Below are 27811 nucleotides of genomic sequence, written 5' to 3' on the forward strand. Positions count from 1 at the left end.
TCGACCGTTACTATACAGCCGCTTGAAAAGCCGGTCAAATCCTATATGACACTGCCGCATGAGTCCATTACAGTTCCTGAAGTGTGATTTACATTTTACAAAGAAATTCAATGCTCTAGTCGTTGCTACCACCTCCATTAGCAAAAAATGGAACATGAGGACGGGATATGTATTGTCTCAACTGCAAGATAAAAAGCTTCCTGGAGAGGTTACTTCTCGAGATAAAAAGTTCCTGTGCATGCGTTGTATTCGGTGAACACAACGTTCCTGTGGCTGAGCAAACAATACGACTCTTGACTATGAAGAGGCGATTCCAAAACAGAGTAATTATTATGCCATTTTGGAAATTTCTTTGTTCCTTTCAAGCATACTTGTCTAGCATACTTTAGACACTTTACAGCCACCTGACGCGTTTTGAGGAAGTTTCTCACTTAACATATTAATTACCATGCATCAGCATCGCGTCTTAAGGGTGTTTCTGAAATATGTCGGCACTGGTGTTAATGAGAACTTGCGGGAGAGTTATAAATTTGCTCGACAAGAAAGGCGACCCTAATGGGCAGCACTGGCGACAACTCTACTGGACTTGTTGTTGCGAGATTAAACTTTAATGCGACAGAACTGAAATAAGCTCACGTTCGGCACGCAGGCCCCGTGAACCTGACGGCCAGACCACTGGACTCGACAAGGGCTGCAATTAGTTGGTCAGCTCCTAGTCCCGCTGAGTACTTTTTGGTGAGTAGAAAATCACAGTTTCTTTTATTTAACACTCCTAAACTGTTTTTATGCAGAGTACCTTAGGGCCGCGCAATGTCCGTCCGCGTCCGTGCGCATAGCATTTACAATCGCAAAAAATCACACAGGCACCGGCAGGTTTCGAGCGTGTGTTTGGTAGACCAACCACAGTGTCAGTCGTCTTACCCATTGGGCTACGACCGCGATCGTTAGTGCCCGAGAGTCAAACGGCGCACTCCCTCGCCTGTAACGGTGCGGAGTACCCTAGGACCGCCTAATGTCCGTCCGCGTCCATCCGTGCGCACACCACTATCAAGCGAAAATCAAGTGAAATTCGATTTGAGCCGGGAGTTGCAATTTCCATTAGGTAATAATCAAGGTGCAACTCATGGCTCAAATCGAATGACGTTCGGGGCGAAAATCGAATGTCACTCGGGGCGCAACTTGGATGTCATTTCGAGTCCCCGCACCCCGTACCCTCGCCATCATCCACGGAGTGGAGATGCTGCCATCTTTTTTGTGGGTGTTTGACTAAAATATCAGTGCGCCGAGTACCTTGTATCAAGTTGAAAAAAAAAGATCAGATGGCAACAGGACACGTTTTACAGAAAAACTGTCGCCCGTCTCTCTTCTTGATAGTTGTGAAAATCCGCAGAAAAAGTTTCAAAATCCTGCAATACGCCTTGGCAGAAGTTCCCCTAAAAAGTGGAAACCATACTACGAAAGAACTCTCCGATTCGTAGCACCGCAAACGTATAGAGAAGATTAATCAGACTGGTCTTCGACTTGCAGTCCCAACTGTATTTAGATTCAGACCGGTATTACTGCGGAGCTGTCTAGGGCTAGCATCCACCAGACTACCTCCGGCAACAGAGAGGTGTGGACAAGAATAGCACGCGAGCGTAGCGCCTCCTTGCGGCGCCTTCTCGAATCCCCGGGATCGTGAGACTGTGCTCCGCGGTTGAATAAACGCGGGCTTTGCGCGAAAAAGACAACACACGCAGGAAGTACGGGACGAGCGCTATCCGCAGTTTCGGCGTATGGAAATTTTTTTTTTAAAGTAAAAAAAAAATAATTCTAGGGCCTTGCTATTTTGGAATACGACGGCTTATATTTTACCTAAAAATGTCTTCCCAGCAATTCATCTGTATTTAAAGGTGAAGCCAGCTTTGAGGGTATCGGTTAAAGCTTTGTCACGCGGGATGTAGAAGTAAAGGAAGGAGTGCTTGATATGAATCGCTAGGAGAAGCCAAAGCCTTCGCATTTAAAGCCCCGAAGAACCTTTTTTCATAAGTTCTTATGCCACTTCGTGTATGAGGGTAGTCCATACACTAAACTTTCCAAGACTCGTAAATTCAGGAGATCCCGTATGAGCTGCTAAGAGCCGTATGCATTATATTTAAAATGGACAGCATTTACTTCACAGCGCCTCCATTGACTGCTTCACAATATCTTATTCGGGCTCCAACTCCGACACTGGTTGGTAGTTCAAATACCGCCTAAATACGCGTCAGATTCTAATGTAATTTTATTTGTATTTGTTTGTATCATTACAAAAAGTATCTTTAAAATTAGAATATACATTTGAAGGTCCAAACTTTAAGAAAGCACAGGTAGAACGTCCTTTGCTGGTTGTTTTAGGTAGTGAACAGTGAAAACAAAACGCGTTAGTAACATTATCAGGCGGTTAACAAGTCTATAACAAAATACCGCGCGCAAAATTGGTTGTTGAATATATTCCCAAATAATATGGAATTGCGTACAGTACAAAGAAATCTACGACAGGAGCAGTGAGCATTAAGAAAATGATGACAGATAAATCACACAAATAAAACCATAGATTTAATATGGTTTATTGTATAGCAGTTCAAACCTGTCATATTTTCTTTGAAAGGCTGTAACGGGATAGTTACTTTTACTTCAGAGGTAATATTGTTCTAGAGAGCAATAGCGGGGAAACGTGAGCTGAATTTGTCATTGTTAGTTTTTGGTTCGGGCAATAAGATGTTGAGGCCGTAGGAAAACCATGCACGGTTACAATTAGGAGCAGACTGCACACGCCTAAAACAAAAAGCGGATGAAGTGCACGAATAAAACAAAATTTCACCCTTGCAAGCATACATCTTTAAGAAATATGAAATGTTTTCTTGAAAAAAAAGGGAAGAGGTGGCAAAATTTATAAATACATGTTATTATGCGAATTGCTTTGTTTACTTTAGAAGCTTCCAAAAGTATGAAGAGATTCTTTATTAATCTTTTTGTGATGTAACCGAGTCATTTAAGTCACTGCGGATAAAGGTATATTCTTTAGGGTTTCAATACTTAAATCATCTGATCCCGAGGGCGCGGGTTCCAGTCCGCCGTTGCCTCTGTTTTTCTGATGGAGGCGAAAAATGAAAACATCGGTGTGTCGATATTTCGGGGCGCGTTAGATGTCGCTGCAGGTGGTGCAAGTTACTTCGGAGCTCCCCTCATGTCGACACGCGCCGTATACCAAATGTGGGTTGGGGGCGTAACAAATTCAAAATTTTGATTGATTGATTGTAGGGTTTAACGCGCCGACGCAACACAGGCGATGAGGCGCGCCGTAGTGTACGGCTCAGGATTAATTTTGACCACCCGGGAATCTTTAACGTGCGCAAAAATCTCGTACACACCGATGTTTTTTGCTTTTCTCCTCCATCAGAAAAGCGGCCGCAGCGGCCGGAAATCAAACCAATTCAAAATTTTCGAATTTTTTATGCAAAAGAAGAGTTAGCCATAAGTACTTATTTGGTAGGGGCGAGTAGTTTCCAACAGCCCGGTACTAGGAAGCGTTTGCTCACTGTCATCAGCCGCCTACCCTCCTTGAGAGCTTGCGGTCGCAACTCCCATTGTTTCGGTAAATAGTCGCCACTCTGCTAAAGAGTAGGCTGTACAAAAAAATGAGCTAATGCTTTGCGGTCACAGGCACATCAACTAGGCAAATCTGAGCGTACTACTAGAACTTCTGTCATCACAGATACCAAATAACGTTATTTAGACGTAGAGAGTGGTGCGGAGGTGAATCCCTAGTCTCTCCGCTCCGGTCCTTCTCACGCCAACATCAAATATTGGCGAGAGGCTCCCAGGAATAAATTATTCTAATATTCATTTGTGGCTCCTTCAGAATGCGTTAGCATTGCCTTTCTAAAGGTGAATTGAGTGGATGTGCCTAAAGCTTTGAGGGCCACGGACGTTTTGCTCCAGCTTCAGAACCTGGCGTTCTTCGCCCACCCTTAACGAGCCGCACACGCCTGCCGCGTCACACATGCTTCGCGCTTTTCCTTGTTTCCAGCGGTCGCCTTTGCTCGCTTAGCGGCGTTCGCTGCCTGTAGCTCGACCTTTCGCTGTACAGCTGTCTCTACATTCCGCCGCGGTATCGTTTCGATTTGATCCTATTTCGCCGTCTGTTCGGTCTTGCACACCCTCCACACTCCACTCTACATGACGCACCAACGCTCACAAGCGGCTACGCGATGCCTCCAAACGTTCCCGAGGCACTGGGGTACCAGCTTTGGGGCCACTGGCCGTGGTGCCTGGAGCGGCGGCGGTGAGCCTGGGGCAGCCGTGGCTGATTGGCCGTCGCTGTACTTTGTTACTGGACTCCTCTTCAAACAAACACGCCCCCCGTCTTTCTTCAGTCTATAGAACGACGCCGGTGGCTTTTTGTCGTAAAGGCATTTATCATCGTAACGCACTCGCTTTTCGTACTAATAATCATCAGACTAGCGTAAATTGGAAGCGAACGAACGATTACTCCCTGGTAATACTGTTTCCGCTATCGCACCCCTTCACTTGCGTCCCATGAGGAACCCCATAAGCAGCCCTCCCCGAATAGCGTTGTTGTTCGGGGAGTGCTCAGTGATTTCTACAGAAAAGGAGGTTATCGAGGTGCTCTAGATTGACCGTCTTGGTGAAAACTGCCCCAGCATGCCATCTATGTCCCTCTAAGAAAACGAAAAACAGTATCCGGAGCAACGAGCGTAGAAAGCAGGGGCGAGTTAAGAGGTGACGTCATATTTTGTTGGACCTTGTCATTGGATGTGTCTTTGTATATATGTCTTTCTTGGCGGAATAACAATCAGTCGGTGTTCAGCGCTTTTCTGATCTTCTCTTCCTTGTGTGTCGTCGTCTTTGTGCGCTGTCAACCCCTTCATGATGCCCCACCAACTAGCCCACCAAGCCATCCTAGGGAAATTCAACAAAGAGCACGCGGATGTATCTTTGGATGTATTTGCGACACAACAGAATAAGCTACCGGAAAGCCGCTGAAGCACGAATGTTAAACTTACCGGCAACGGCATGTGAGCATGGTTTTACTTGCTCTTTGAGCGGTATTGGAAACATTGGCGGTTTACAATGACGTCAGCTCGATCAGAATCCGCATAGCGCTTGTATGCCCTACAGGAGAAAACCCTCCAGAAGGAGCAGCACCATCATATGTTTCATACTGTGTTTCCTAGACGACATTACAATTTGGGCGCAATATTTTTCGCTAAGTTTTTGTTTCGGAGGCGTGATTTAAATAATGGATGTAGTAGAAGTTTTTGCTGCTTCTCTTTAAAGTTTTAGCGCTGCCATGTCGTACGAATGCTGGGTTCCCACTGCCTTTGCCGCCATTCTGCGCGACAGGGCACATGGTTTCATTCACTGTGTGTCATGCACTACGCAGGTGAACTTGAACAGCACAGTTGCCGAAGACGCGCCCGACGTGCCACCCGGCCTTCCGGCACAGCCAAGTGGATGCGGAGTTCAAGCGAACCCGATTGATGCGTTCCAGTTGGAGGGAAGCAGCGAAGAGTGGTCTGAGTACAGCCTTCCCCTGCTGGGCCTGCGACCACTTTGCAAATACTGGGTTAACGTGAAGGCCTGCTCCACATTTTCCTGCAGCGAAGTTGTTGTTGTCCAGTTTGAAGCGACTCAGGAACGTAAGTATCGTAAAACTTAATTCACATTCAATTCAAATTATTTCCGTATTCTGGGAGCTTTATACCCTAGTCACACGGGCAGAATTAACCACGGTTAAGCAAACCGCGGTTAGACAAAACCGCAGTTTGCTGCGTTACACGACCGACGAAACTGCGGTCACCCCGCTAACTATGGTTAACGCAAACTGAGCTTGTCCACCTCATTTCGGTCACGCTAACCGCCGTTTCCGCAGCCGCAGTGTTCAAAATCGCTCAAGTCAGTTCGGTCGCAAGTGGCGGCCCGCATCAGCGGAGGAGAAAAAAAAATCACCTGGCGTTCAGAGGAGACCAAGGCCCTCAAATAACCGGCGCTCCAAAGCTGCCCCCAAGAGGCGCTTGCGTTCTTTGCGTCGCTCGCGCAGTCAGCGCGACTGCCCCTGAGCAGCGGCTCGTTTCACGATCCACCCGATCAACTACGACAAAAGCCGTGCTAAATTTGTAAATTCCGCGTGGGGTCCGGCAAGAAAATGGATGAAGCAGGCAATCATGAAGCGTTTTCCGCACTCGGAAACGATCCGCGCGGACGTCGGCCGGGCCTGCAAACACGCCGGCGCGCCTGCCCGCACGGCACTGGAAGCGGCTCGAACCGGCCCAGACCACGGCTGCGACAGCTTGCCGCCGCTCTCCGAAATCAATCTGATAACGGAAAAGAACTTCCACATACGAGAAAGTGAATGTTCGTGTGATGAAAAATTTTGCTGTGTTTTGTAATTCGCAGTTGTAGAGATAGCGACGGTATAATATCCACTGCGATGCTAAGCCTAAAGTACCCAACACAGAGCCGACCCGAGAAAATCAAGCCGGTTGCGAGCTGCTGGGACGCCCCTCTCTCCCTGCGCGCGAGTGCGTCGCGTTTGAGTCTGAGTCTGTCTTAACGATATTTCCTTTTGTCTACTGCTTCTCTCGTTTTTTTTATCGTGAGGTTAAAAGTTTGCTAAATTATTTTTGTTACGCTCACAACCAAGTGATCGCTTCGACACACTTGGAATTTCCTGTGTAACAGCTACAACCGCAGTTTGCGATAGCCGCGGTTAAAGTTTACTGACCACGGTTGAACGTAACTGCGGTTACTTCCGCCTGCAACTAGGGTATTATTTACCGAAACTGCACGTGGGTTCTGGGCGTCATACTGGAGCCCTACCAATAAATTTCGACTTGCCTACGGATGTCCAACATACGCCAAAATGCCAACTAACAAGCGTTTTTTTTTTTTCGCCGCCATCACAAAAACAGCCCTTCGCAACTGAAATCAAGCCCTTAGAGCCAGAATATACGATGCACAGCTTACCCGTCGCTATTTGGCTGGGAATTCTGTACGAGAACGGGTGTAATTCTTTTTTGTGGCCGACAGAATGCTGGAAATTGTAAAGAGCATGTTAGCCGTAGTTCCTACAAATAACGTGCATCATCATTGCACTGAGTGTTCCTGTCAGTCGGCATCATAGGGGCCCTCCAGCGATGCTAATAAGCACTTTCTCCCTCTAACGCCGTGCCTTTAAGCACTTCGAAATCACAGTTAGCTTTAGCACAAAGCATATTTACATGATTTTCTCGCCGAAGTAGGTGCCAGTTCTAGTTTCTGCATCACTGTTGTAGTGATTATCTTCTAAGTACCTATTGAATTCATTTATTCCAACAGTAGCGGCTTATCGCGTGTGACTTCACTCAGGCCAGTAACAATTTCAAGATTTGAAGAGGTACGTATAAGTAAGAAAGAAAAATATTGTATTTGTCTTTGAACAAGAAGGTTCATGAACTTCGATGGGGGCGATAAAAGAAAGTGCCTTCATGTAAATCCACAGGCAGTCTAAGCTAATTTGTTAGGCTCTACTCACTGCAAAGCACCTCATAGCCCAAGTGTAGCCCCCGCATTAAACCTGCCAGAAAGTTTTTCTTAAACTTCAAGTTGGCCGCCGTTAAAAGTAAAAAGGGCATATGGAAAAAGTGGGTAATAAATTCACCTGTTAAAACAGTTTCTGTAATTGCCCCGTTATCTATAAGGACAGCTGTCAATGTGGTGGGCTCGTTGCGTGTAAAACTGCATTGAGTTTTTTTTTTTTTTTAACTTGCAGGCGACTCATGGCGTACGTCTTCAAATGAATTAGCATGTTTGCCGTTTGTAACGCCCACAGGAAGGTACATAACTGTATAGCGTGCAGTCAAATGCTGTCTAAAGTGTCTGCACCGGCTGTTTCTTGTTCTTGCAGCTCTCCGAGCACCCTCATTTACCAGCGTCGAGGCCGTTGGTGGCCATTCAATACAGCTGCAGTGGGAGCTCAGCTTGCTCCACTACGCTGACATCCCAAGCTACGAAGTTCGGCTGTACGACGGCGAGACATTCCGGTCGCTCAGCACCGCAAACACAACGCTTCGAGTGGCAAACCTGACCGCTGAAACGACCTATGTAGTGGAGGTCCGAGCGTTCTTCGAAGGAACCCGCCGGAAGGGACCACCAGCCAGAACCACCGTCACCACGTGGACATCGCGTAAGGCCTGTTCTTTTTGTTAAAATACTTGTCGAAAGTGCGGTGGCTATAGCACAAAAAATGGCCGACTCACAGTACAGAAAACATGACTGGTCAATAAATGCATCAATGAATGCTCGCATTGACGCCCGGTTTCTGAAGGAAGCTGCTATAAGCAAAGCAACTAAAACTTCAAAAGAAAAGTGGGGTAAAGTTTGCGCTGGATGGGTCGTCCAGAAAGTTAGACGGGGAAGGAACCCCCGCACCAGAACAGTTTGACGAACTTTGGGGACTAAAACTGAACCTTGCGAATGGGTTGGGGCCATGTGCTCACTACTACAGGAAGAAATTGAGAACGGTACTAATTAGGTGAGCAGCAAAGCACGTGCACGCTAATAGCGTGTTTGTGGGGGCAAACAAGGGCAACCGGTGTAGACTTCCATTCATGGCGACCGAAAGTGGAAGAAAACGTCGCAAAGGAAGAAAGGGAGATTATGATAATTAAAGGAAACATGTGGACGCTGAACACGAGCCATTGTAGGCGCTACGTCCTCACCGTGCATAGCAAGAACGCGCTGCTTGCCACGGGCACTTGTTCTGCACAGTTCAACCCTCTGGTGTATGCCTCGAAGAACAGTGAACAGCCTACACTAGCATCGGCAGCTGTGACACATGGACATGGCGGCCCACAAAATACCTACACATTTCTTCCCGAATTCAACACTTATTGATTTGGCGTTCGCTACAGCACAAGGGCACAGGTGACCGAGAATTTCGTTTTATTTATTGCCCACGCGACCTTTCCGAGGACTGAGAGCGATAAACACAAAACAGTACCATGAGCCATATTCGACTCTATTAAATGGGATGACCAGCGACGCTTTTTATCACACCACAGGGAGGTTACCGAGGATTGAGGTAAAAGGTGTGAGCAATTTTTTTTTTCTTGGCCATTTACGGCGGTCGTTCCGGTGAAGAACACACGCATATTTATTCCGACACTTCTCATGCTGTAACTGGTGACTGCTTATAACTAATCAAGTCAAAATGCATATCCAAGTGATAAGTCCTGCAAGCTGGAGGTCTAAGTCATGCTTTGACCTCCGAAATGCTGCCTGATGTTAACCAGATTATCTATTCAAGACACATATCTAAGTTATCTGATGCATAATCGTGAGGTCCAAATTATATTTGGAACGGTGTGCGACTTTCGTGTTGACTTTCTGCTAATTCCACTCACACCGGGATGTTCGTGTGTAACGCCTCGCTCTAGGGACCATTTACAGCAAAAAGTTTGGCTGACCTTCAACAGGTGGTCTTAAGTTTGGGGCTTGCTTCGCCTAATTCCTAAGACTGCCCTGGAATGTTTGTTTTTTCGCCTCGCGGCTTCTCGTGCGAATCCTTTCTGAGTATTGACGTCTAGTTTGCGTGGGAATGGGAAAGGAGTTTGGGAGAAGGGGTGGGCCGATTGCCTAATTATAAGCTCCGCCTGTGGTGGCTGTGTGGCCTATGAATGGCCAGATATTTTCATTATGTGCCTTTCTCTGTCTCTTTGGTTCCGCCTTCCTGGGAGGCGTCGTGTTTTTTTTAATAAAGCCAAGGTGTTTGTTGTAGAGAAGGGGAGGAGAGAGCCCCGCTTGATGCGGGCTCGTCTCGAGCTCTTCTCGAGCTCGGATCTGCGATGACGGTTGTCACTAAGCTGTAAATATTGTAATAAAGTGTAAATACCGTGAAGGAGACCGTTGTCAGCTATGTGCCTTCGATCAGCGAGCCACCAAAATCAACATCATCTTCAACATCGATCGATCACCCACGTATTTCAACTGGTGGCACTAGCGCCGCACTCGGAATGACTGGCCCTTAGCACGCGGCAGTTTGGTTTCCGTTGTAGGCTGCCATGGTGCTCAGCGTAGTGCGCGACCAGAAAATGTGGAAGTCACGGTGGAAAACTTACACCGCAGTCGGATGTACCAGCTGCGATCGGGACCTCAAGGTGTGGGAGTAATCGCCATGCGAGTCTCACTGACCGCAACTTCACAATGACTGCCCATGTGTGCGGCGTTTCGCAGTGCGCCGCTTTCCGCACAGTCAGCGCGACGCGGATAGCAGGCTGCGCTGATCGTCGTGCTCCAACGTAACAACTTTGTTCCAAGTGCATCGGCAAGGGTGACTTTTCCGAGTGCAATAGAAGGCTGCCGGAAAGCGTAATGTAGTGCGCACCAATCTGCCTCGGCACGCTTGTTTTAAAGCATGGCTACTATTATGTTTACGCGTTGCGCGTGTGTCGTTGTGACGAAACGAGTCAGCCTGTCTGTTTAAAGGGACCCTGCAACACTTTCGATAAGCGCTTTCACTCTTTCCTACGCGCCTGCAACCACTGCGAAAAATATAGTTATCACCAGCTCGGAGTGGCACCATTTCTTTCTCTATGGTGGCACTGCGTGATTTGCTCGTCGCACCAGATACGCGTTCTATTTCTGCTTGTTTTTACAGCTTCGCTTTTAAATTTGCTATCGAAAGCAAAAGCGTTCATTGCTGCAACTGAAGGAAAACCAACCAACAGTCGCTACATGGCCTTAGTGATGTAATTTGAGTCGTCGAAGAACGTAAGGCCGGGAAAGAGAGAAAAATCTTTTGAGCGAGTTTACGAGTTATCTGATGGGCATAGATCAGTAATTTTTGGCTGAGGCACTGTGCACTGGGTGTATTGGGTGACTGGGTGTGTTGGGTGACTACGTTCTGCAAGTACTAAAGATTTCAAAAAAAGTTGAAAAAAGTGTTGCAGGGTCCCTTTAAGCTAGCCGATCGGAGCGGTCTCTCCCAGATTCTCTTCTAGTTTTCGCTACCGCATATCGGCTTTGCCACCCCGTAGAATATCTTGCCTCGCATTACTTAAAGTGCACTAAACGCCTTCCGTCGCGCCGCGGGCCTCCCCGGAGCCCCGCCGTTCGGCGCTGCCGCTAACCCATATCCTGCTCGTGACGAGCATGTGTTTCGTCACACTGCAGGCCGGTGTTATGCACGTTGGCAAAACCAGAGATAAGCCGTAACGGCAGTTGTCTTGGGCCGGAGGCTGTATGCAGCTTTGACGTTATTTCCAACAAACATAATAAACTGCGTGCGAATGAATCCGCACGTGATCATGAAATAAATGGGGCAATTAGCGGCTCGCAGCCGTTTCATTAGCGGCTCGCAGCCGTTTCAAACGGCTCGCAGCCGTTTCAAAAGTTGCCGCCGTTTCACGGGCGGCAACTTTTTGAGGGGGATAGCCGAGTTGCCCGAAGCCACCAAACGGCAAAGGCTGGACGGAAAATAGGGGTGGTAAGGAAGGAAGGAAGGGTGTAGAAGGAAGGCAGGAAAGTTAACCTGGCTAGAGCCTAGTTTGCTATCCTGCACGTGGAAAAGGAAAAATAAGCAAAAAAGAGAAAAGAAAGAATGAAGAGAAGTTGGAGTAGACACGTATACCCAGCGCTGAAGAACTGACACTGATAGACACTGGAGGCGTTCAGTCTATAGCCTCGTGTTTAAGTTCGTCGCCCGTAGAAAGCGTAACAGTTCCTTAGTCGCCTTCTGAGCGGATGACGGAGAGGGCCAGTAGCGCAGAATCTTCTCCTCCGAAAATGGCCGCCGAGAGTCCAGGTTCCTCAGCGCTGACGACAGCTTTTTTCTTTCAGCCGAGTAGCGTGGGCACTCGCATGAAACGTGCCGGATCGTCTCCGGCGTGCCACACGTTTCGCACTCCTCACTTGCTGCCATTCCTATTGTGTATGAATAAGCATTTGTGAAAGCCACCCCCAGCCAGAGACGGCAAAGGAGAGTTTCGTCAGACCGCGGAAGGCTTAGTGGAAGAGGACGCCGCAGGTGTGGGTCAAGGGGACCAATGAGTGTACATGTGAATTCATCTGGATGCCATTGGGAGATTGCTGTTTCCCGAGCAAGTATGCGGAGGGCCCTAGCTGCGTCCGTCCTAGACAGTGGGATGAGCATAGTCGCCGCTGTTTGATGCGCCAGCCGGGCGGCAGGGTCCGCACTGTCGTGGCCGACAATGCCGCAGCGGCTGGGAAGCCACTGCAGGGTGACATCATGGCCCGCCTGGGTAGCACACCATTCTTATTTCTGTCAGGAGCTGTTCGTGAGGTCCCCGACGCAGGGGTGACTGGAGTGCCTGAAGTGCAGCTTTCGAATCACAAAAGATAGCCCATCTGCGGCACGAACTTTGCTCGATGGTGCGAAGAGCGCGACGGATGGCCGTAAGTTCTGTAGCCGTGGAGGTTGTAGGATTGGATATCTTCAATTGGCTGGACAGCGACATTTGCGGAATAACAACAGCGCCGGCAGAACCAGACGATGTTACCGAGCCATCGGTGTATACATGGGTTCGGTCATTGTATGTCTCGTGCAGGTATGTCAAAGTTAGCTGTTGCAGGGCTGGTATGGGAAGATCACGTTTTTCTTTGCTCCTGGAATATCTAAGCACACTCGGGGCTGCATCCCACACCACAGCGGAAGGAGCGGTCGCATCGCTGGCGTATAGTTCGACGGAATGCTGGTGTTGTGGGAAGTTACTACCCTTGCGAACGACGCCCGCGGACGGGTCGCTGGTATTCCCGCTAGGTGATGATCAGGTAGACGGGCGAGATGCCTGATATGTGTCCTGAGTATTTCAGCTTCCACAAAGGTTGCCAAAGGGTGACTCCAAACCAGCGCAATGGTCGCTGCTGTGGACGTACATCGTGGTAGGCCAAGACAGGTTCGCACGGCCTGAGCTTGTATACCCTGAAGTGACCGAGTAGTTGTGCGGCACGCTCCAGAAATGACAGGAGCACTGTACCGTAGACAGCCCAAGAACAGCGCGTTGTATAGCTGTAACATTGACTTCATTGGTGCTCCCCACGTCTTGCCGCTGATGAGTTGGAGCACATGCACCACTGCAGAGGGCCTCTTCTTTATAACGTTTACGTGAGCGCTCCAAGAAAAGCCTCTGTCGACAACTATGCCGAGAAACTTGTGATTTCTCACATGAGACACCCTTTCGCCATTAATATACAAAGGGTACGCATACATAGGCTTTCGTGTAAACGGAAGCACGGCGCATTTGCTGCTGTATATTTCCAACCCTTGTCCGTGTAGATAGGAGGTCGTCAAGTCGGGAGCATTTTGCAGTCGGGCGCCCACATACCGACGAGTCACGCCATCTGCCCAAACACATATATCGTTCTCAAACAACAGCGCAAAAGACAAGGACCAGGAAAGAAGCACAGACAAGCGCTGCAGCGCTTGTCTGTGCTTCATTCCTAGTCCTTGTCTTTTGCGCTGTTGTTTAAGATCAGAATGAACCAACTGGCCCCAGTCGAGACGCTAATACATATATCGTCGGCGTATATGGACACGTGAACCCTCCTTGGAAGGCAAGAAGTCAGGCCAATTAGCATAAGGTTGAACAGTGTAGGGCTCAGGACGCCTCCTTGGGGAACACCACGGTGAGTATAGTGAGCTGATGTCGGGCCATCGGCAGTCATAACAAAGAATGACCTTCCTGTTAGGTAGTTCCCTATCCACTGGTAGACCCGGCCCCCGAGCCCCACAGCCTGTAGTACTTTAAGAATCGTATCGTGCTCCACGTTATCCTAGGCCCCTTTAACATCGAGGAACAACGCAGCACACATGCGCTTCGCACTTTTCCGCTGTTGCACAAAAGTAACCAAATCAATAACGCAGTCAATGGATGAGCGTCCACGACGGAATCCAGACATGAAATCAGGGTAGACATTGTAATGCCCCAGGAACCACTCCAGACGTGCAAGAATGATTCGCTCCATCAGCTTTCCAACGCAACTCGCAAGTGCAATTGGACGGTAGGCCATTGAATCCAGGATAGATTTTCCGGGCTTCAGGAGCGGGACGAGGCGGCTGGACTTCCATTTTCGAGGAACGGAACCATCACACCACAGATCGTCGAAATATTCCAACAAGGCTTGTCGGGCATCCTTACCAAGGTGACGCAGAGCAGCATAAGCGACTCCATCACGCCCAGGAGACGAAGATCGCTTGCACGCAGTCAATGCCGCCTGGAGTTCTTCCATGCAGAATGGGACGTCCATCCTTGAATCCCGCGATGCAGGGATTTCACTGGCGAGCAGTAGTCCAGAAGGGCCTGTTCCACTGGCTATCCTCACACAGAAGTCCTCGGCCACTTCGAGCTCTCGGCGGTTCTGGTGAATAGCCAGGGCCTTAAATTGGGAGCGCTGCTATACGGGAGTGATTAGCCCTTGCACAGTTTTCCATATCCTCTACAAAGGCTTGCGAGGGTCGAGCGAGTCACAAAAAGATTTCTAACGTTGTGCTTGCACTTTGGCAATGTGTCGCTGGATCTTTTGCGTTCGTCTGCAAATTCTGAAATCTTCGAAACATTTCGTTCGCCGGTATCTGCGTTCGCCGCGGCGACGAACAGCACGAAGGCGCTCCAGATCCACGTCAAACTCGGTCACTTTTGGAGACAGCCGGACGGAACGCTTGCAGGCTTGGAGTTTGCTTCCAATGACGGACTATAGATTTTCAAGGTCATCGCTCCGGCAAATTTCTTCCATTCTTGATTTGAACTTGGACCAATCGGTTACCCGAATAACATTGGGATCGAAAGGACTTCGTTAGCGATTTATCTTTAAATAGGTCAGAATGTGGCCGCTTCCACGAATTTCTATGTCTGGGAACCACTGTACACGACCCGATAAACGTCGTGACACAAACGTCAAGTCTAAACAACTGCCGTAGTTCGTTCCACGTAAGTAAGTGGGGCTTCCGTCGTTTAGTAGGCACAACCCATGGTCTAAGGAAAAAGCTACTAGCCTCAGACCTCGCATGTTGGTGTTTGGGCTTCCCCAAAGCATGCGGTGTGCATTGAAATCACCCGTAATTACCCATGGACCCGTTGTTGTGCTTAGTATGTCATCCAGCATCTTTCGTTGAAAGCGAGATGTCGGATGTATGTATGCACCCTCAAGAGTGAAAGTGAGCTGGCGCTTTCTGATGGTGAGACAGACGTACTCATTGCCCCTATAGGGTTGCACAAAATGGTGAACGTAGGACAGTTCACGCCTGATGAAGACAGCGACTTTGCTGGGCTCCCGGGGTATGGCTGATAAAAAAGTTCATAGCCAGATATCCGAATACGTTTGGATACGTTCGGTTCACAGATGACTAGTATAGGAATAGCTGGCGAAGATCAGAAATACGCGACATTAGTCCTCTGGCGTTCCACTGAAAAATGGAAGCCTCTTTGATATCCGCACTTATTGAAGAACGTACGTTCGCCATGGTCCTTGCTTATCCGAGGCTTGCAAGTACTGGATCCAGGGCCTCCAGTATCTGAAGTGCACTCAAAGCAGATGGTGTATTCAGACTGGTGAGCAATGTGCGAAAGGCATTCATGAGGGACCTCAGGACTGCGACGACTTGCCGATCTGAAGACGTAGCCGGGGCGGGAGAGCTCCTGACTGTCTTCTGCACTGAGCGTTGGGGCTCAGCAGGGGCGGTAGGAGGGGGAGGTAAAGAAAGGATGTGAAGCCGTTACAGTCGAACCCCGATAATACGACTTTCAAGGAACCGCGAGAAAGCGTCGTATTACCGGGGTGTCGTACGACCGGCGCGCGGGTAAATTCCGGCCTAGTAGACGGTCTCACGCTACAGGTTGGCTAGGAACTTATTTAAATTACTATATTAGTGCGTGCTGGCGTGATTTGCGAACCTTTATCTGAAATCCCAACTTTAGAAAAAAGAAACACCTATGTTGTGCCCCCCTCACCTCCACGGCGTCCCAGCTAGAACACCAGCCCAGCCACGCGCGCTACGCGACACCCGTGCCATCCGGCGCTATTACAGAGCTTTAGCATAGCGGGCACCGTCCGCTAACGCTACGGCGCCGGTGGCGGAACCCGGCTTGGAAGGTGCACATTCGTTCCGGTAGGGTGGATTAGTTCCGCGGGTGGGCCTTCACCATGCCCGCGCATTTGCTTCATTGAGGGGCAACCTCCTCGGCCTCTCTGCGCGCGCATGCGCAGTCGGGTCCCCGTAACCCACCGTCGTAGCGTGAGCCTCCGGTAACCGTTATACTAAAACTCTCCATTTACAGCCCGCCAGCCCCGCGCACTGCGCGCCCTAGATAAATCCGGCGTGGTCGAGCAAATTGAGAGGGGAAAAGCAAGTGTGAAACTGCCAAGGGTAAGCGAAACGAACGATAGTACAAGGCTGAGATGAAAAAAAAAACGAAGTTCCCGTAAAGGGTGGAGACATCCTTTGAACGGTCCCATGCCGTCGCGGTTGTGTCAAGAGCTCAACACATAGGTGTTTTCGTTTCCCACAAGACCCAGCAACGCGAAATAGATAAGATGATTCAAACTTCGCGAGTAAACCATGTTGCGATGAAAATTATAGCGTGGTCTTGCTGCAGTGACTTGCTGCGGCGGCCAGCGAGTTACCCAAAACGGCGGTGCCAACGTACGCGTGTCTCCACCTTTGCGGCGGACGCGCATGAATGTAGGCACCCTCGCAAAGAAAGAAGCGCAGTACAACGCCTCTTTGAAAGGAACTGATAAGCAGAGAGAGGGGGAGAGAACGTCGTGAAATAAAGAAACTTTGATTGAGCGGGCGAGGAAATCGGGTGTTCAGTCATCGCCGCGTGGTTGCGTCGTAGTGTTTTCGTATCCGTCGGCGGCTCGACGGGAGTTTCAAATTCACGGTCCGTCAGCCACTTGAATCCTGAACTATGACTTCTCGCGGTTGGCGCGTTGGCGTACTGCTCCCGCGTGGGGCCTTCGAAGGTTAACTCCCGCTCACGAGTTACACATCCTGGACACACCCGGCTTGCTTGCGTCTGTTCAGCACACGTTCTCGCCTTCATGCGGACCTTCGTACATCAAGCAGCGTCAAACGGGGCTTAAAAATTAAGGTCGCGACTAGGCGGCAAAGCCGTGTAAAATATAGGAAATACGCCGGTTTATCTACGTCAGGATCCATCATATGAAGCGGACGGCGTGCACCGGAGCGTCATATCATCGGGGTTTTTAATTCATTGTTTCTATGGGCGTTTGCCGAGACAGCGGTGATCCGTCGTAAGAAGCGGGTCGTCGTAAGTCCGAGGGACGTACCAGCGGGGTTCCACTGTATCTGGCTAAGTTTGAAGATGGGAAGTAATGCCAACTGGAATCGATCATGCTTTTTTCGATCGATCATGCATCATCTAAAAAGGATAGAATTGCCATGTCAGCGTTTAGAAGTGACAAGGGGAGTGGGGTTCTAGCGTCGTGCCCGGGACTGCATAAAACAATAGGAAACAAATGCCGTCAAACATATGAAACGCGTGAACAGAAGTTTGGCGATGGGCGCCAGACAGAATAGCGCTTCAAGAAGCTTTATGGGACATTTTTCGGGACTAAGTTGTCTCTGAAGGTTGGCGAACAATATGTAGACGTCCGATAAGTCCTCATTCACAGCTACACTTCAAAATAATTGCACAATTCGTCCATAAAACCTCTCCGGCGATTGCCGATCCGCACCGGTCCGTTGAAGACCACGGCGAGAAACGCGTCCAAAAAGGCCAACAATGCCGAGTGACGTCACAAAGTTCCACATGGCTGCGCCCAGCCCGCCGCTCAGCAAACCGTGTATAGAACACCTCTTTTTTTTGGCGAGAGTTTGCCTTACGGCATAACAGTTATATATACAACATCACATTTGTGTCACGCAGAAACGTAAGCAGAGACCGGTACTGCGGGCCCCAGATCCACCGCTGTAGATCAGGGGGTCTCCCAGGATGGAGCCCAGTGCCTCGGAGGTGTTGCAGGCGAGAGGTTTGCAGGGCAGGGCATGTCCATAGAAGGTGGCTCGTGTCGGCTTCGGACGCAGGGACCGTACAAAAGGGACAGGTGTCCGCAAACCGTGAATGATAGCGGGCAGGCCAAGCGTGGGTCACTGTTGGGGATAAGGCCACCCCAACTCGAAGCCTCCGCAGCAGCATCTCCTCCCAGCGAGCGAGCCCACTGGGGAGGTCAGTTCCACGCGGTGGGAGTAAAGCACGCGTGGCGCGGCGGAGGCTCTCCTTTTCCACCAGCAGTTCTTCTTGGGTGGACACTGGAAGAAGTGGTAGCGGCCGTGGAAGGTCTATACGGTGACAGGCGCGATCCGCCGCTATGTGGGCAGGAAGCATGTCCCGGCGAACCCACAAAACACGCACAGGGCATGGGTATGTGTCCAGGATCGCGTGAATACGTACCGACATGCTGGTGCTAGGCCCAACGCGACGCAGATCCCGTATCGCTGTCGTTGAGTCCGTGTAAATTTCCAGTTTCACGCCGGTAGTTACTGTCGATGCAAGTGCTTGGAGACCATCCCGAATAGCAGTAAGTTCTGCCAACAGGCTTGGTAGAGGTCGGAGGGTCTCGTAGGCGCAGCTCTGGTTTAAGATTGGGTGAGAAGGACAAGCCAAGGCTGTGGTTACGAGGGAGTCGTGTGCCCCGGCGTCCACAAAAGCCTGCATGACTCGTGGCCGCGTCGCAGGCGCCCAGTGACCGACATGAAGTAGGGCTGCATCCAGAGGTTGATGAAGGCCAGAGGTTCGGACATGTAGCCTTGCCAGAGGCTTGTTGTCCGTCACCTGATGGTAGAGCCAGGGCGGCCTTGCGGCGGAAAAGGCTGGCATCGTATTCGGCGGCTGGCCCATGTACGCGGCCAGAGCTGCCGCCTCTGGAACCAGCCCACGTTTCAGCAGGCGTACGGAACGACGCCGATGAATGAGTTCATCAAGCGTGTTTAGCTGGGCTTCGGCTTGTAGCGGTGGAATTGGTGTTATGCGAGGGAGGCCAGTAATGGTGCGCATGGCGGCCCTGTTGATGGCCTCAAGCCGAGCCCAGTCCGCTTGCGTCATGTGGTGGAACTGTGCCTGATACACAAGCCGTGGCTGTAGTACGGCGCGCACTAGGAGACGGGCAATCGTCCAGCAGGCCCCGCCAGACTTTTGCGAGATGCGGCGAACGAGGTGGAGCATCTGTCCGGCTTTCTGTCGAGCAGATCGTAGCCACTGAGCTGCTGACCCTGATGACGATATTTCTAGTCCTAGGACCCGAAGACGGTCAACCGTGGGGATGTCGTTCCCATTCAGTTGCAGTGAAATGGGAGACACAGCAAGGAGGCGGCGGCCCCAAGCGTTGGCCACGGGAAGTAAAGCAGTCTTCTCTTGCGAGAGTGTGAGGCCCGCATACTCGCACCACCTCTGGCAGTCTGTTGGTGCTTGCTGGAGGCACTCGGCTTGTCGTGAGAGGTCTGGATGCACTGACCACACCGTAATGTCATCCGCGTACATGAGGAAATATAGATCTCGGATTGAAGCAAGGTGCCAAGCTAGCGGCAACATGACGATGTTGAAAAGAAGCGGAGACAGAACAGACCCTTGTGGTACGCCTCGGACTGGTGTAAAGTGACCGAAACTTGCTCCGTTGATGCGGATGGAAAAAGAATGGTGTTGAAGGAAGTATCGGACGAAATCACAGACTTTGTCTGGAAGGTGGAGGCCATTGAGAACTTGTAGGATGGCAGCGTGACTAACGTTGTCATACGCCTTGCATATGTCCATGCCGAGCATAGATCTCACACGGCGGCATCGGCCTCCAACTAAAACCATAGATGAGAGGTATTCCAACCCATCCTCAGTACCGAGATAGGGTCTGAATCCAATTTGCGCCGGGTGATACCATTGGAAGGTATCAAGCCACCACTGAAGCCGTGTTGCAAGCATTCGCTCTAACAACTTGCACAGCGTCGATGTCAGGGCGATGGGGCGCAAGTTCTGAAGTACATGTGGTGGTTTCCCGGGCTTTGGAATGGGAACAATATCCGCCTGAAGCCAAGAGTCAGGTAGTTGACCGGAGAGCCACACCTGATTAACCGAGTCCAAAAGCGGCACGAGGGCTGGGTCGTCGATGTTCTTGTACACCTCGTAAGTTATGCCGTCGGGACCCGGAGCAGTCCGCTGTTTAGCGTGATCGATCGCTGCCAGGAATTCAGCCACTGTGAACGGTGCCTGAATTCCCAAAACGGCTTCATGAGTAGGCCGTAATCCAACATCGTTCGGCAGGGGAACGGAGACGGCATGGCCACTGGGACAACATCAAATGCAGGAAACAAGGCCCGAGCAACGTCGGGGGCGACTTGTGCCGGATCCTTGTTTGACGCATTACAAGCGCTGGCAGCTGCATCCGGAGGGCGACTGCCCGATTCCATGGCGCGAAACGTGCGCCAGACAGATGCCGTTGAGGAAGATGGGCCTAGAGAAGCGCACCAGTCAAGCCAGCGCTGCCTCGACAGTCTTTTTTCGTGCCGTCTGGCAGCAGCGGTAAGGCGCTGATACTGAAGCCTGGCCAGTATGGACGAAGGATCCCGGGCGGAAATTACTTCAGCTTGCTTGCGCTGAGCCCAAAACTGCTGGAGCCGAAGATCGGGCTTTGGGCGGGACTCCTCCACCCAAGTATGTTGAGAGGCGTCCATGAGGACACGCCGAAAAAGAGCGGTGGGGTCCGGGATGGGCGCCGAGAAGGATGCATTCAGTGTGGAACGGAAGGTGTCCCAGTTCACCACTGTGCAGCGGTGACGAAGGCGACCCGTCGACTCTGGCATGAGGCCCAGGCGAATGGGGTGATGGTCGCTGCCCCAGCAGTCAGCTTCACGTTGCCAGAATACGGGTTGTGCACCCAGCCACCACGACAAGTCAGGTGAGTACGGTGGCATCCGTGCGTGCGTACACCGGCGTGTCGGGCAAGAGATGTCGTTCAGAAGCGTGAAGCGGGCATCACTGAAGTGCTCCAGTACCACACGACCACGCTCACTCGAGGACGGATATCCCCAATCACAGTGCGGAGCATTGAATTCTCCTGCCACAAGTATGGGGCACCCAGGGTTGTTTCGCCGAAGTGCGGTAAGCCAACCCAATCGTAGGCGGGGCGCACGACCTCTGTAAGGGCGCACATAACAAGAAACCAGGATTACCGCACAACGAGGAAGTTGCACCTTTACCGCTACCACCTCCTGCCAGGCTGTACACCATGTGTCCAGAGGGATGGGGTTCTGAGGAAACCGAGATTGGACATAAATGGCCGCCTTGCCCGGTGTAGTAGAACTGGAGCTGCACCGGCGATCAGGAATTGATGGCTCCGCGTACGCCGTAAATTGCGGCAGGCGTGGGAGGGAGTTCGTCTCTTGAAGTAAGAAGGCCCAAGCATGGAGCTTGCCCAGACGGGGCCTTTCACGGAGCTCTCCAATTTTCGTAGAGAGGCCCCGACAGTTCCGCTGTACAATGTACTGTTGCGAGTCGGGCATATTGATGGAGTGTTTAGCGATGTTGTGCAGCAAATACAGATACCAATGACTGTAGCTGGTGCACCACAAACTGGAGACGTTCTTGGTGGGTTAATGCAGAGGAAGCTGGTGGTGAGGGAATGGAGTTCGTGGGCGGGGCGCTTTGATGATGCTTCGAGAAAAGACGACGCGGACTTGTAGAGTCTTGGGACGATTGAGGTAAGCGTTACTGGCGGCGAGTTAATTGAGACTTGCGCTTGGTGAGTTTGGTAATTTCACCATGCAGCATAGCCAGCTTTTGGTCCAGGGCAACAAGCTCGTCTTCCATAGGGGATAGGGGACGAAGGAACCTCAGAAACAGGTTGCCGACGATGGCGCGAACGGCGAACAACGTCTCGATATGTTGGCTGCGAGGGAGGCTCTGCGGCTTCCTCCTCCATTGCATCCTCATCCTCCTCCACCAAGCAATCGAATCGGTTGAATGTCGAGGTTGGGTTTGGCTGAGAACGAGCACGCCATGCACTACGCTTAGCACGTGTTGCCTTACTCTTGGTGGGACAGCCTTTATCGGTGATCTCATGATCATCAGAGCGGCAGAGACCGCACTTGAATTTTGGCTCTTGAGGCGATGCCGTTGCGTCTTCACGGGCATCCGGGGCTGGGAATGGGCAAGACTTGCTCATGTGACCTTGAATAAAACAACGGTAGCAGTGCACTACCCCTGCTTTATATGGACGAGGTCGAAGTACACAGCCATTGTAGAAAAGGCGGTTGGGGGGATCAAGCGGGCCCTGTAGCGTAACGAGGCAAGTGCGTCCGGATCCCATATACCGTACAAGAAGCACTTGATGTGTGTCACATTTGATGTTGTCACGAATGTAGTCCGGATTCTCGCCGGGGTCTACACCCGCGACGACATAGCGGCGGATGTCGGTGCCTGAAACCAGGTACGCTTGCACTTGTAGAATCGTGTCGGCAGTGAGAGCTATGTGCTGCAGTGAGCAAAGCTTTGCCACGGCGTCCAGAGTCGGCACCCACACGGATACCGAGTTTGTTGGCCGATGATAAGCATATCCGGTGAATCCACTGGCGCCGAGACAGCTATCTAGCAACGTCTGCAAGGTCTTGGTGGAAAGATTCAGAATATTGAAATGCTGTCGTGGCTTGATGGTAACTTTGTATCTGGGTGAGTACTGGACTTGGGGCAAAGAGTTCCGAGGGGTAGAAGTCGTCGCACATGTTTTCGCGGGAGGTGGTGACGAACCTATCTCCACTAATGATGCAGGCTGCTGAGTGTTGCCCGGTGCACAAGCCCGCTTCGCAGCAGGCGGTAGGGTAGCTGCCTCTGGCACACCAGTAGTATTGTCTGCCGTTCGCTTCGGTGACGTGTCGGTGGATGGTAACGGGAGCGAAGACGTCACCTCCATCAGTGGTGGAAAGTCGTCACTTGCACCAGCAGTAGCGTCAGCGGCAGCAGATGCACCTGGCAGCTGCATGTTTTGTGTCAGTAGTTCCTGTTCCAGGGCGTCAGACATGGCAGGGCCTTGTCTTGCTCGCAGGCAGCTCAATGGCAGCTGTGCTAGGCCTAGCGGCCGAGGGTAGGGCTCCGAGCTTGGAGACAACCCCGTGGGGTCATCCTTGAGCTTGCCGCCGTGTCGTATCGGTGCCAGGAGGATGGTAGAGTCGTTAGAACAAGCAGGGATGATGCAGCAAGAGGATTGAGCCCGATAAGACGAAAATAACGAGTAGCCGGAGAATACAGGCTATCCGCTCCTTTGTCGTCAGAACACCTCTTGCTTTAAAGGGACCCTGCAACACTTGCGATCGACTACTAGTAATGTATTTTGGGATAAAGTCTATTGTCCCAGAAATCTCCTCCCGCAAGAATTATGAAAATCCCTTCACAATTAAGGAAACTAGGTACGCGCGATGAGAAATCGCGCATAATCGTTCCCTCTCAACTCGACCGCGGACAACGGGACGAAAGCTGCGCGCTCTCTCCCGGAGAGGGGGCCGGCTCGCGGCGTTCTCTTCGGCGGCCTTCCATATATTACATGCCGGGCAGTTTTCGCCTTTTCTCCGCAACGCGGAGGGGCCTATAGGCCTCCAGCGCTGCCCAGGGGGCGCTGCGCAAGCGACTTCCGGGCAGTACTTCCGGGTAGTACAAAGCTGCGCGGGTCCCATAGGATCCCGTGTTGACAGAAGCAAAATAAGCTCGACGCTCCCGATTATTTTGCGACGTGGTCACCAGCTCATCCCCGACGCGTCCGATCTACTTCAGCGATCAACTTGGCATTAGGGGAAAAAGCCTTGCAGCGCTAAACACGTTTACAGCGCTGACGAAAGTGCCGGGACCGTGACGGCGTCTGCTACTCGCAGGTTCACCGATCGATGGTCGTACGAAGTGAAATTTTAAGTGAAATTTCTAGTTTAAACTAATACTCTAGGTGACAAAGACTTCTCAAAAACAGCCGATCAAAAAAAGGAAGAGTGATGTAATCGGCGATGATTGCGCTTTAAAAAGCCAGTGAGTCCGGCGGACCGCAGGCTCGCCTGCTGCGGTGCGCCGCTCTTTTGCGTACCTGCACACTATGCGTGCACTTTCATTAAACAGTGCTCGTTTGCGTCGCCGTTACAAATATATGGTGCATCGTTAGCTGGCCGTTTTGTTGCGTGTCTCAGTGACAAAATGCCGCGACCGTCAGAAGCGTGAAATCTGTTTTGCGATTCCGACATTAGTGGCCGTAAAACCCCTGCGTAAAACAAAGTGGTCGGGCGAACTAAGAGGCCGCTCGCTTTCCTTGTTTGCTCTCACTTTACTTAATTACGCTCTTGCAGCATACATTCCCAATTCGCACTTAATAGCCTAGAATGAGGGTCAGCAACGGCAGAGTTCCATGCAGCTGACGCGGCGGAGGGCTGGACGGCAAATCGGGTGGGAGGAGAAGGGGGGCTGTGAATGCAAAGAGAACAAAATCAGCGAATTTCTAATAACATTTGACAATAATCTGGCGAAGTGTGAAGATGGGGGGGGGGGGGGGCAATTCAACTGGAGGACGCCAATTCTCTGTTCTTGTCTCGCTGTCTAACTCCATTTAAAGTCAAAACTGGCGTGTAGGCGTTCAGATTCGACGACCCCTGCACTAGAAAACCAACATAGTAAGTGATGATCGTGTGTGAATATTCTGGGCCCCGCGCCGTGTATGCGGCTGTGTTATGTTATGCTGTGTTAGGTGTTGTTATAGAAGTACACATCTCTGCAGGCAGCGGGCGTGTGATTTGGTGCATGTTTTGCGTCCTTTAATAGCGCTTAATTTGTTTATTTGGCGCTATTGCCCCACCTACTCGCTAGTATACATGTACCCTGCCGTTCGTAAATCGTGCGGCGTAAAACGTTACGCAAGAATCATTGAGTTTGCGAAAATACGAAACAAAATTTCCACTCGTTTCAAAGGCGGTGCCAGGCCAGCAGTGTCAGCTGAGTGGGCTGCGCAATTCTTGCGTTCGCTTGCATGCTCCCGCTGAAGCAACCTTTTGCACTTACCTCAGGATATAGGATGAGCAGCATTCCGTGTTTATGCTACTCGTGAACTTTCCTTTCTCGACCGCACGCAAGAATAAAAAGCTGTAACTGTCGTCAAACAGTTAAATCACCCGACCTGGCGATACTGTCCCACGCCGCGGCCACCGCGACAGCTCGCTCAAAAGAAAGCCGATAAAATCGGCTTCTTTTAGCGGATATTATTTTGTTTAGCCTCTGCAACTACTTGAAGGGCTATTTCATACAGTATGCAGTCATTTAAACACGCCACAAAGCGCCACAACCAACTTTCACTCTGGCTTGTAATTGAAGCAATAAACGTTTGTAGTCGAGTGGTCCCGTTGAAAGGGAAGTATTGAGCTCATCGCTCAAGCTCCGCGCGCACTCAAAACACAAAAGAAACGGCAAAACTGTGCCTACAGGTTCAGGCATAGAAGAGGTTCGTACACAGCGATGACGACGATGGAAATGGGAGAATCTAGCCGTGAAGTTGACCAGTGACAGCCGATCGGGCAGCCATGGCCTATGTGACGTCCCTTAGGGGCCATGCCAGGGGTTGCATAATGAGGACAACTGTAGAGAGAGCGGTTGGTTTTTCCGCGTCTTTCACATCGATTTGCGCGCTCACCGCTTCACGTGCACGTGTAATATTTGGCTCAGGTATTCCTGGCAGTGTAATCTAAACGTCGCGCAGGTTTACTTGCGCTGCTCAAAGAGTGTTGCAGGGTCCCTTTAAGGCCACGCGGAGCCTCGAAACCCCAACCATTCATGCATAAAAAATACCCGGCACCCTAACCATCTAGGCATCATTTAAATAAATTGATAACTTAAGAACAAAAGTAGCATCATCAGTAGCTTGACATGAGTTCCATTATGAGAGCGAAGAGATTCTTAAGCGTGGACAAAACATGTTGAACGCACACTCGAAACCATTGGGCAAATCTGCTTTGTTGCCGCACGGACAGCGTCCTTCAATGCATTTACTGGTCCCGAAACTTCGGCGCCCGTTTCATTTAGAGACAGCGCGGCGCTGCAGGCGCCACCACCGTAATGGGCATCCGCACGCCGCGCGCGCAGCAAGCAGCTACGATGTTTGCCGTGTCTCGGCATGGAAATGATCACTGCCTTTGGTCGCACCGTTGTAATTTGACTGAAAACGTCCCCGTAGTCGTACAATATCCTTAAGCATACACCGCCTGCCTTTCATGGTATGATAGATTTTTTTTCAGCTTTCCCACGACTTCCTCCTGTCGCGTTCGATGACTGCGACTACATCCTCGGGCTTTTGTGCAACACCGTTTCTGTGAATTAAAAAAATTAATCCTTTTATTCTTTACGCAGAAGTTATCATCAGTAGAAAGATGGGAACTCCGTAGTTGGCGGCTGCTACTTGATAGTGAATTGAAAAAAAGCAACTACACGTCAGTCAGAACAAATATTCATTTAATTGCGCTCCAATTTGCTAAACACGCTAGAAAGAGAATGATATTGAAAGTGAAAGCCCAATATTGTTGTCGATTGGGCGAGTTGTTTCATACTCGCAACGATTAGGAGCGCGGCAGAATTACAAGGGACCGAAACACGGAAAGGCATGCTGCATCGTGTCTTTTCAACGCTTTTGAACCGTTGCAAATGCGAAGGCACTAATGGAAGATCAAAATAGATTTTCTCACAGGTTGCAAAAAAATACAAATCCAAGTCTACAAATTAGCAGAGAAACCAGCGTGATACAGAGTAAACGCAATAAATTTATTTCGGGCGTTATGATGAGCAGCCCATGGCTGGAAAATGATACGGAAAGTAAGAGCACAAAGACATCATTACCAAGTGTTTTTACGTGCCAGCTTGGGAATAAGCCAGTAGAAATTTGCAAGCGGGTAATTAACAGGCAGCTTCTAAGTTGCCGATCAGTCACCATCAGGCTTAAAGTTCAGCGAGTGTTGTATACGATAGGCCCGGAGGCTCGCAAAAGGGCACATTTTGTTTTATCACTGCTCTGCCAACATGATCCCTTCACCTGGTGGGCATGTTGTCTTTGTCACACGCTATTGCCACTTTTTTACGCGAAAAAATGGCGGCTGCATCGAAGTAAAAAGTGAACCCCTCAGCGGACGTTGCCACAATTGGGGCAGCAACCGAAAGCAGCCGCAACTGATCCACTATCCAGCAAAACCTGTAGAACAATGCTCATGTATACACGAGCACAAGCAATTTTGTTTGCTGTTAATTCCGTAACGAGCTTTTCGACAATACGGAGCACGCTCGTCGACCTCGTTTAACTGAAAGTCTTGCAGCGTCGCGATCGCGGCCTTGACTATTAAAACAGGCTTGAAAGCCGCTCGGGTCGGAGTTACGCTTATCGCGCTGCAGCGGCACCGCATCGAATCTGTCAGCGAACTAATCGGTGCCGGTGATGTCAGCGCCATTAGAATTCTCAGCTACACGCGTATACTCCGAGTCGTTGCTGAAGTCGCCCTTTTTCTGCCGCGGAATAGCTCACTTCTGTTTTGCGTGCTGATCTCCGTCATTGGATCAACGCAAGAGGGAAACTCTTTCCGTTGCACCGTTGTACCGGAACTGCAGCCCAGGACACAATGCGTGTTTGACATCGTCCTGTACACGCACTACTAAGGTCGCGTAATAATAAACAGCCTAAGAATTTCGCTCTCGTCCTTTTCGCACCAAACACTCAGAACTGTGCGCGACCCCGTTAATCTCGCCGGCGCTACGCCGCCCGACGA

The 27811-nt window shown here is 50.6% G+C and overlaps 1 protein-coding gene across 2 annotated transcripts in view; it reads left to right on the plus strand.

Annotated features, from left to right (window-relative positions):
• The window catches only part of LOC144138433 (uncharacterized), a 169792-nt gene that overhangs the window by 83030 nt on the left and 58951 nt on the right, over positions 1–27811 (plus strand). For both annotated transcript variants that reach the window (XM_077670721.1, XM_077670713.1), the window contains exons 7-9: positions 650–735; positions 5429–5684; positions 7931–8209. In XM_077670721.1, coding sequence (XP_077526847.1) covers positions 650–735; positions 5429–5684; positions 7931–8209 — 621 coding nt within the window. The remainder of the gene's footprint in view (positions 1–649; positions 736–5428; positions 5685–7930; positions 8210–27811) is intronic.

This window comes from Haemaphysalis longicornis, unplaced genomic scaffold (genome assembly GCF_048455015.1).
Source record: "Haemaphysalis longicornis isolate Haplotype H1 unplaced genomic scaffold, Haemaphysalis longicornis Haplotype H1 scaffold_1, whole genome shotgun sequence".
Classification (NCBI taxonomy): Eukaryota; Metazoa; Arthropoda; class Arachnida; order Ixodida; family Ixodidae; genus Haemaphysalis; species Haemaphysalis longicornis.